This window comes from Zingiber officinale, chromosome 2B, assembly GCF_018446385.1.
Source record: "Zingiber officinale cultivar Zhangliang chromosome 2B, Zo_v1.1, whole genome shotgun sequence".
Classification (NCBI taxonomy): Eukaryota; Viridiplantae; Streptophyta; class Magnoliopsida; order Zingiberales; family Zingiberaceae; genus Zingiber; species Zingiber officinale.
The window spans coordinates 61,974,679-61,984,992 of record NC_055989.1 but is presented as its reverse complement, the minus strand read 5'-3'; the positions used below and the strand labels follow the sequence as shown (position 1 = coordinate 61,984,992).

At 33.4% G+C, this 10,314-nt stretch overlaps 1 protein-coding gene and 1 pseudogene across 1 annotated transcript; one reads left to right on the top strand and one right to left on the bottom strand.

Moving 5' to 3' along the window:
* Positions 1-294: 294 nt before the first annotated feature.
* Positions 295-437, bottom strand: LOC122049740 (annotated as a pseudogene).
* A 4,943-nt stretch (positions 438-5,380) lies between these two features.
* On the top strand, positions 5,381-9,713 carry LOC122048298. The gene is made up of 5 exons (XM_042609888.1): positions 5,381-5,786; positions 5,860-6,082; positions 6,167-7,373; positions 7,457-7,648; positions 9,585-9,713. Exons 1-5 carry the CDS (start codon positions 5,381-5,383, stop codon positions 9,711-9,713), a joined length of 2,157 nt encoding a protein of 718 aa, XP_042465822.1.
* Positions 9,714-10,314: the final 601 nt, after the last annotated feature.

The window sequence follows — 10,314 nt, the reverse complement described above, 5'->3', positions numbered from 1 at the left end:
GTTGTATGCGGCTCCGCCCTTGCTTGCATGTGTAATATAATACATAAACGCGTGCAGGTAACATACTCTCTTTTATAAAAAAAATTAATTTAATTCTTTATATCAAATATTAAACTGATAAAAATAAATATTACACTTCATCTTAGCCAAAAGACCATTAGACCCATGCAATAGTGCAATGTTAGGGTGACACTTGAGAATCCCAGCAGCAAGCTACTGTAACGGACTCCCCCTTATAAAAAATTAATTTAATATCATACTTAATCTTAGCCAAAAGACCGTCTATAAATTGGGTAAGGGTGCGCCAGACCCATGCAATACTGTAATGCTAGAGTGACACTCGAGAATCCCAACAGCAAGCTACTGTAATGGACTCCCCCTTATAAAAAATTAATTTAATATCATACTTGATCTTAGCCAAAAGACCATCAATAAATTGAGTAAGAGAATCCCAGCAGTAAGCTACTATAACAGACTCCCTCTTATAAAAAATTAATTTAATATCATACTTAATTTTAGCCAAAAAGCTGAGAAAAATATACTTTCTAGCATCGTTGGTCCAAGGTATTTATAGAAGCTTCTCTTCTTGCAGTATTGTGAATTCTAAGATATAGGACTAAAGAGAACTCTATATTTCTAATTAATTAATGAGAACAATTCTCAATAATACACAACAGCTAAGTCTCTAACTCTAGATCACTGATTGATGTATTTGTGGAAATTACTAATAAACCTTAGTAATATTTTCAGTATGAATAACAAAAAGGACATTAACGTACTTTCATTTTAGACTTCACCAAAGTTAGTTAGTAAAAGAGGGAGATTCTTAATAAAATAATAAGATGTGTTTTTATTATATCTAATCAATATGATATGTGTTTTAAAAATACAAGAAAAATATGATGAGTTTAAGCTAGCCCACAGATTCTCACATGCTAGTGTCGATACTGAGGGGTCTGTTCGAAATAATCTGAGTTTATGGCTACAGGCTAGTGGATGACCAAAAGGGGGAAAGATATTGGGGATGAGTTTCTTGAGCATAACCCAAAGAGTAGCTGGAACATCTTCTTTCACCCCACCAACATAAGGGTCCAAATAAATACCTTGACTGAAGAAGTTAGCCATTTGAAGGGAATATTATTGCAATGGGATGAAGAAAGGGCGCAAAAAAAGGGTGCAAGAAAGGGCACAAATGGATCAACTAAGGTTGCAAAGGGATGAACAAATGGCGCAAAGGGATCAAGAAATTAGCGAGTTGTGCCGACAACAAGACTTCATAATGCGATATCTTCATTTGAGCTCCACTCCAAGTCAGATTCCTCCCCATTTCGATGATGATGGTGGTGACAACGACGACGACAATGATGGTGGCAATGGTCCTTCATGATTTTAATTATGTATGAATATTATTTGTCTCATAATTAGCGTTTTTAAACATTAATCCATGGATTGTGAGCCTTTTGAATTTTTTATTTTTTTATTAATATGTTAATTTGTTTTTAATAGGGTTGGTGAGGTGAAATTCATGTCGGAGGAAAAAGTAAGTATTAAGTTTTTAACACACATAAGAAACTTATTGTAGATATATGATGATACATCAAACTGTAATGTTTAAATGGTCCAAGGACAGTAAATGGTAATGCTTGGTTCAATGGTGCTGGAATAGGAAGTTTGAGATTGTTTGGAAAAAAATTTCCAATTTTCCCTTTTCCTTATGAAGAATAGTTTAAATATTTTTCTCTTATTAGATTAATCATCAGTTACATAAAAATAGAGGAATTAAAATGACAGTGTCAAATATCTTTTCCATTTTCCAAATTCTTTCTATCTTATTTTTTCATGGAAAAGGAAAATTAAAACATTTTCTAAAAGTAACACACCCTTGGATACGTTATACTTGTAATTCGTCTTCTTCTTCTTTTTTTCTCAGTTGCATTTGAAGTCCTGATTTTTTGATGTCAAGGCTTTACTTCTTCAAATATGAAGGAAATAAAATGATTAAATATTTGGAAAAACTTTTGTTAGGGATTTGACATATTGTTTGCACTTTTCTTTTTAGTAAATTATTTCACTTTTAGTAAATCCTGTTGAATAATCATTTGTATTCATTATGTATCATATTGTTATGTTCTTGTAGTATTTATGAACATTTGAGCTTTTAGATTTTTGTAGAAGCAAAATCATTCTTATAATTATCTTTCTTGTTAGAAATGATCTATTTTGTTTGTTTGTTTTGATACAGGAAAAGAAGATTGGATGAAGAAAAAAGTTTTTTGGAAGAAGAAGATGAGTTGATATTTGTGCAGTTTCTTTTAAATTAACTTGTTTCACTTCTTAGAGTGTTGGATATTTATAGATATCATGACTAGTATGCATTTGATATGTTTCTCTTGACTTTTTTGTATGGTTATATTTTGACAACTTTGGGCTTATATTATTGTGGATTTGCTTTTGAGTATTAATAGGATGTGTATATATGTTCAATAGGATGTATAATAAAATGTGTGAAAATGTTAATTAGGATATGTAATAAGATGTGATAATGTTAAATATAATATGTTGGATGTATATGATATGTTATTTAAATTTGTTGTAAATAGGTTTATTATAAATGTATTGGATTGGATTGTATTAACATGATAATTTGCATAAATGAATTAGTTATGTTCAGTTTTTTTTATTTAGGGACGAATTTGGCTATGAATATAATTCATTGCCAAATTATCGTAAAGTATTGTGTATCGATAATTTTGTGACGAATTATTTTTATCCCAAATTTATACTAGAATCTAGGACAAGTCCACAAATTTATCCTAGAATCTTGGACGAATCCACATATTCACCCCAGATTTTGGGATAAATCCAAAAGCAGATCAAACAGTTTAGCAACAAATCCATATTCGTTGAAGATTTACCAATGAAATTGAAGGAAGCCTTGGTGCAACAATAAAGTTGTTGTTTTGTGACCAAAAGGTCACGCGTTCAAATCCTAAAAATAGCCTCTTGAAAAAAGCAGGGTAAGACTGCATACAATGGATCCTTCCTCGGGACCTCGCATAGTGGGAGCTTTGTGCACCAGACTGTCAAAATTTACCAATGAAATTATTATTAGTCACCAAATTTGGCCGTCTCGACGAATATATTTTCATTACCAAATTTACGACAAAAATCATTTTCGTCGCCAAAATTGGGACGAAATCTAAATTTCATCACAGAGTTGCCTATGGGAATTTTACGACGAATTTTATTTTTGTTGCAGAATTTGTGATGAAAATCTAATTTGTGGCAAAATTTGATGACTAATTTAAATTTTTTTTTCGTCGCAGAAGGCGGCAACAGGAGTTTTGGGAGGAAAAATATTTCACCATAGAATTTGTCCCAAAACTTTTTTTGATGAAAATATTTTACAAATTCATCATAGAATTCATCCCAGAATGTAGTATTTTTTGTAGAGCAGGTCAACAAAACATATTCCCAAAATTATCCCTCCCCCATCTCTTGTTCCCTGTAGGTGCTACGGCCACTCCAAATCAAGAAGCACCGAAAGGTACTCAACATCACCGGCGTGCAAACCCATATGGATGACGGCGACAACGACGACAAAGAAAAGGGAGGCGGCCTTGCATTCAACACATCTTTAAATGCCTCTCAACCTCATCTTTCAACGTCTTTTATCCACTCTTCTCACCTTGATGATTCAGGTGATCGTCAATCCAGATTCTTTGTTCAGAGAGCTTGAGATCAAAAGCAGAGGAGCCATGGTTAGTTTTCCTCTCTATTTTTTTTCTCTATGCAAGGACAGAGATTGATGGTGATGGAACAAGTCGGTGATTGCGGCTGCGGGTGGGAGGAGCATTGGTGGCTGATGTGGTTGTGGCCGCTACTATTGACGAGCTTCTTCGGGTAATGCAAGTAGCACGCGGCTCATTCCCACCAGAGAGAGTGCAACATGCACTGCTTCGCCCTCTCTACGTTCTCTCTCACCGCAACCACCACGTCGTTCAAGTACCGATCGGTTCGCAAAAATCTTCGAGTTTGATTTGTTCCGATGGCGATGAAATGTTTGCTTGGTGTGCAGATAAGGCGGTCATCATATCACGATGTGATCAGAGTGTAAGAAATCCAAAAGGTACTCGACATCACCAGTGTGCAAACCTACATCATCAACAGCACGAATCTTTATTTTTTTTCCTCTTTTCTCCTTGCATGAGGCTGCAGAGTCAATGGACTCAGGCCTCATATTTTTTAGGGCTCATTTTTTTAGAGTTTGTGTTAATGAAAATTAATAGTTTAATAGGCCCAATAGCCCATATTCTACAATCCACTTAACTTATTTACCTAATACCTATATGTTTTATTTTTAAAAAATCGTGTCTTTTCCTCTGCCGAAACCCTTTATTCTGATTTCTGCAAAAAAGCTTGCCGAGTTGCTGAAACCCTTTAGCTCTGCAAAAATGCTCGTAAATTCTCTCTTTGCCATTCGTACTTCCAATTTTGAGAATTTTCAACTGCTACACACGGTGAGTGCTCCTCCATCTCTCCACGTTAATTAATGTGCAAAAAATTATTTTGACGATTTATTTATTAGGTTGTCAAGTGTACAAAGTATTTGCTTCGTGTGCCCTAACATACTGCATACCAAAGATCTATATGGTTGAAATTTCAACAAGATTGGTTTTTAGAACGACGCAAATATATGCTAGCTGCTTAGATTTAAGTGATGATGATTTTCATGTTGGATTAGGTTATTAGGTATTTAGGTTGCCAGATTGGGTTTTTTTTAATGTAGTTTAATTTTCCTTTTAACTTGAAGGATTGATTAGTGGTCTTTGAAGTAAAATAGTAAATATTCATCTATTTCTTATTGATTTTTCATTAATTTGATGGTTGGTCGTTGGTTTGTATGGATCCTTGTCAGGTGAAGACAATTCTTCTGTGTTCGTTTTTCCTTGAATTGCTTTTAATTTATTTAATTTGCTACTTTGGAGTGTTTGAGCTTTTCATCATAAATTCAGAATTAGTGTAGAGAACTTCATCAAAATTGTAAAACATACTATCTACACTCTATAGGTTAGTATATATAATATATGAAATCTTTCTTTGTACCTCTTGCTTAAATTATGATGCTGAAATTAATTTGTAGATTTTAGAATTGAGAAATTTTATAGTGAATTAATATTCTGAAATTAATTTTTAGATTTTAGAATTGGATAACCACCAACTTAGTATTGTGTAGAATATGTGAATTGTAATTTTGTGTTATAGGAAATTTGTGTATTTATATCAATATGAATATATATGTCTTAACTTAACTAAACTTGAGCATTTATCTGTAACTTGAAATTATATTTTCTTTGTTTGTTAAGCAAATTCATATACCATGCCTCCCAAGTACATGTCTGGATATCAAAAGAAGAAAAGAAAGCTGAGAATAGAATCATTAATTCAAAGTCAAGCTGGAGATATCAATAAGTACTTTACTCCCAATCTTGTAGAGAGTAAAAATGTGGTTGAAAATTTGTTGAAAAACGAAGAGGATATGGGATTAAATGATGATGATAAAGTGCTTGAACCTGTCAATATGGATGAAATGGTTAACAATAATAATGAAGAGGTTCTTGAATCTCTCATTGTAGATGAATCTAATTTTTTTGAGAAAGATGATGAGAAAGTTCAACATGAAACTTTAAGTCAAGAGACTTGTTCTGATGATCCAGGAAAGTGGGATAATATTGATCAAAAAATTAGAGACTTTTTGGTGGAGAGAGGTCCAAAGAGAGATGCTTGTACGTTGTTTCCAAAAGATAGTACCAACAGACATTTTCATGTATTGCATTATAAAAGAATTTTGTCAAACAGGGAGGAAAATGATAGAAGATGGCTATTATATATATTCAATTTCTTTGGACAAAATTTTTTGCTTTTGTTGTAAACTGTTCAAAAAGCAAAAGCACAAGATTGGTACTCAGTTAGCTAATGAAGGATACAACGACTGGCATAATTTGAGTCGTTGTCTTACATCCCATGAAGCGAGTAAGGAGCATATGGAGTGTATGACTGATTGGCTTGAATTAGAAAGAAGGTTGCAAAAGAATCAGACAATTGATGCAAGAGCACATGTACAATTGAACAAATAAAAAGAACACTGGAAACATGTGTTACATAGGATAATTGCTATTGTGCAAAGACTAGCAAAAAATAACTTGGCCTTTAGAGGAAGTTGTGAGAAGCTTTATGTTGAAAACAATGGTCTCCTTTTGCCAATGGTTGACATGATTGCTGAGTTTGATCCAATAATGAATGAGCACCTTCGGCGTATTAAAGACCATGAAACTTATACTACATATCTCGGTAGCAGAATTCAAAATGAATTGATAGAAATGTTGGCAGGCGAGGTAAGAAAGAAATTACTTGCAAAAGTCAAAAAGGCAAAATACTTTTCAGTCATCTTAAATTGTACTCCAGATATTAGTCATAAGGAGCAAATGTCTCTTGTCATAAGGTGTTTGGATGAGTCAGAAAATTCAACAAAAGTGAAAGAATACTGGATAGAATTTTTAGAGGTGGATGACACTTCTGGGCTTGGACTTTTTACGCATCTTAAGGATGCTTTAATCCATCTTGAGCTTGATATTGATGATATACGAGGTCAAGGATATGACAACGGATCTAACATGAAAGGGAAACATAAAGGTGTACAAAGAAGGTTGCTTGAAATAAATCTCAGAGCCTTTTATACTCCTTGTGGTTGTCATAGCCTTAATTTGGCATTATGTGATATGGTGAACTGTTGTCCTCAAGCTATGTCATTTTTTGGAGTAATACAACGCATTTATACATTATTCTCCTCTTCTACGAAGAGATGGAGAATTTTTAAAGATCATGTAAAGGGTTTGACAGTTAAGCCATTGTCACAAACACGGTGGGAAAGTCATGTTGAGAGCGTGAAACCTATAAAAGAACAAACTGCCCAAATTAGAGATGCTTTACTTGACTTAACAAATGATATTGAAGATCCCAAAACAAAAAGTGAAGCAGAGTCCTTGGCATTATATGAACTTGAGAAGTTTGAATTCTTACTTGGTGTGGTAATTTGGTATAAGTTGTTATTCGCAATTAACACTGTGAGTAAATTTCTTCAATCCGAAAATATGGATATTGATGCTGCTATCAAACTCTTGCAAGGAATTATTATATTTCTTGAAGAGTATAGAGAATCTGGTTTTGATAAGGCAATGGTTGAAGCTAAAGAAATGGCAAGTGAAATGGGTATTGAAGCAGTATTTCGAGAAAAGCGAGTTGTTCGTAGAAAAAAACAATTTGATGAAAGTAGTAGTACAGAAATAGCTTTGTCAGCAGAGGAGTCCTTCAGAGTTAACTACTTTCTCTTTATAGTTGATCAAGCTCATTCATCTATTGAGTCTCGATTTGCACAATATAATTTAAAAAATATCAGGAAATATTTGGTTTTCTATTCAATGTGGAGAGGTTACAACGTTCTGATGATGAAAGATTGTTGAGGTCTTGCAAGAATCTTGAAAGTTCTCTTGCACATAATGGTTGTTCTGACGTTAATGGAGATGATTTGTTTTTAGAGTTAACATTTTTAAAGTGCTCTTTACCAGAGGAATCAAAATCAGCTATTGATGTATTAGATTATTTGAAAAAGATGGATGGTTGTTTTCCAAATGCTCATGTTGCTTACAAAATCTTGCTGACAATACCAGTTACAATAGCAAGTGCAGAAAGAAGTTTCTCAAAGTTGAAGCTTATCAAAACTTTTCTTCGATCGACCATGTCACAAGAAAGATTGAATGGGCTAGCTATGTTATCAATTGAAAAAGAAATTATTGAACAACTTGATTATATAGACTTGATTAATATTTTTGCCGCCAAAACTGTAAGGCGAGTTGTCTTTAACTGGCAATTTTCAATATGTTTGTCATTACTATTTAGTTATGATTGACATATTTAGACTATTGTACATGGTATTGTATTGTATTGTATTATATATTGTCTTTAAATTTGTAGATTTAATTCAAAAAAAATCACTATAAAGTAGCATGATTAATATAGGGGCATGTTTTCTAAGTTAGACTCAGACCAAAAAACTAGTAGGATCGGCCCTGCACCCAATGCTTCTTCTTTTTTTTTTTATCAGTTGCATTTGAAGTCTAGGTTTTTTTTTATGTCAAGTCTTTGCTTCTTCAAATATGAAGGAAATAAAATGATTAAATATTTGGAAGAACTTTTGTTAGGGATTTGACATATTATTTGCACTTTTCTTTTTAGTAAACTGTTTCACTTTTAGTAAATCCTGTTGGATAATCATTTGTATTCATTCTGTATCATATTGTTATGTTCTTGTAATTTTTATGAACTTTTGAGCTTTTGGATTCCTATAGAAACAAAATCATTCTTATAATTATCTTTTTTATTAGAAATGATCTGTTTTGTTTGTTTATTTTGATACAGGAAAAGAAGATTGGATGGAGAAGAAAGTTTTTGTAGAAGAAGAAGATGAGTTGATGTATTTGTAGTTTCTTTTAAATTAACTTGTTTCACTTCTTAGAGTGTTGGATATTTTTAGATATCATGCATTTGATATGTTTCTCTTGACTTTTTTTATATGGTTATATATTGACAATTTTGGGCTTATATTATTATAGATTTAATTTTAAATATTAATAGGATGTGTATATATGTTAAATAGGATGTGTACTAAATGCGTAAAATGTTAATTAGGATGTGTAATAAGATGTGATAATGTTAAATATGATATGTTGGATATATATGATGTGTATTTAAATTTGTTGTAAATAGGTTTATTATAAATGTATTGGATTGTATTAACATGATAAATTGCATAAATGAATTAGTTCTATTTAGTTATTTTTATATAGGGACGAATTTGGTGATGAAAATAATTCATTGACAAATTATCATATATTAATGTGTATCGATAATTTTGTGACGAATTATTATTTGTCCCAAATTTTATTCCAGAATCTAGGATAAATCTACAAATTTGCCCCGAAATCTCGGACGAATCCACATATTCATCCTAAATTCTAGAATGAATCCACATATTCATCCTAGATTCTGGGACGAATCCAAAAGCAAATCAAGCAGTTTAGCTACAAATCCATATTCGTTGCAGATTTACCAATGAAATTATTATTCGTTACCAATTTGGCCGTCTCGGCGAATATATTTCCATTGCCAAATTTGTGACAAAAATCATTTTCGTCGCCAAAATTTGGATGCAATCTAAATTTCGTCACAGAGTTGCCTATGGGAATTTTACGATGAATTTTATTTTTGTCGTAGAATTGGTGATAAAAATCTAATTCGTCGCCAAATTTGATGACTAATTTGAATTTTTTTTTCGTCGCAAAAGGCAGCAACAGGAATTTTGGGATGAAAAATATTTTGTCATAGAATTCGTCCCAAAACTTTTCATGACGAAAATATTTTACAAATTCATCTTAGAATTCATCCTAGAATGTAGTATTTTATTATAGTGCGGGTTAACAAAAACATATTCCCAAAATTATCCATCGTCCATATCTTGTTCCCTGTAGGCGATGTGGCCTCTCCAGATCGAGAAGCACCGAAAGGTGCTCGACATCACCAGTGTGCAAAACCATATGTATGACGACGACAACAAAGCAAATAAAAAAGAGGCGGCCTTGCATTCAATACATCTTTAAATGCCTCTCAACCTCATCTTTCAACGTCTTTCATCCACTCTTCTCGCCTTGATGATTCAAGTGGTCATCAATCCAGATTCTCCGTTCAGAGAGCTTGAGATCAAAAGCAGAGGAGCCATGATAAGTTTTCCTCTTTGTTTTTTTTTTCTGTATGCAAGGAGAGAGATTGATTGGTTGTGGAACAAATCGGTGATTGCGCCTGCGGGCGGGAGGAGCACCGGTGGCTGATGTGGTTATGGCCGCTACTATTGACGAGCTTCTTCATACAATGCAAGCAGCATGCGGCTCATTCCCATCGGAGAGAGTGCAACATGTATTGCCTCAACTGCACGAGCAGCACGCTGTTCCCTCTCTGCGTTCTTTCTCATCACAACCACCACGTCGTTCAAGTACCGATCAGTTCACAAAAATCTTCGAGTTTGATTTGTTCCGATGGCGATGAAATGTTTGCTTGGTGTGTAGATAAGGTGGTCATCATACCATGATGTGATCAGAGTGTTGAAGATCCAAAAGGTGCTCAACATCACCAGCGTGCAAACCTACATCATCAACAACACGAATCTTTTTTTTTTTCCTCTTTTCTCCCCCCCCCCCCCCCACT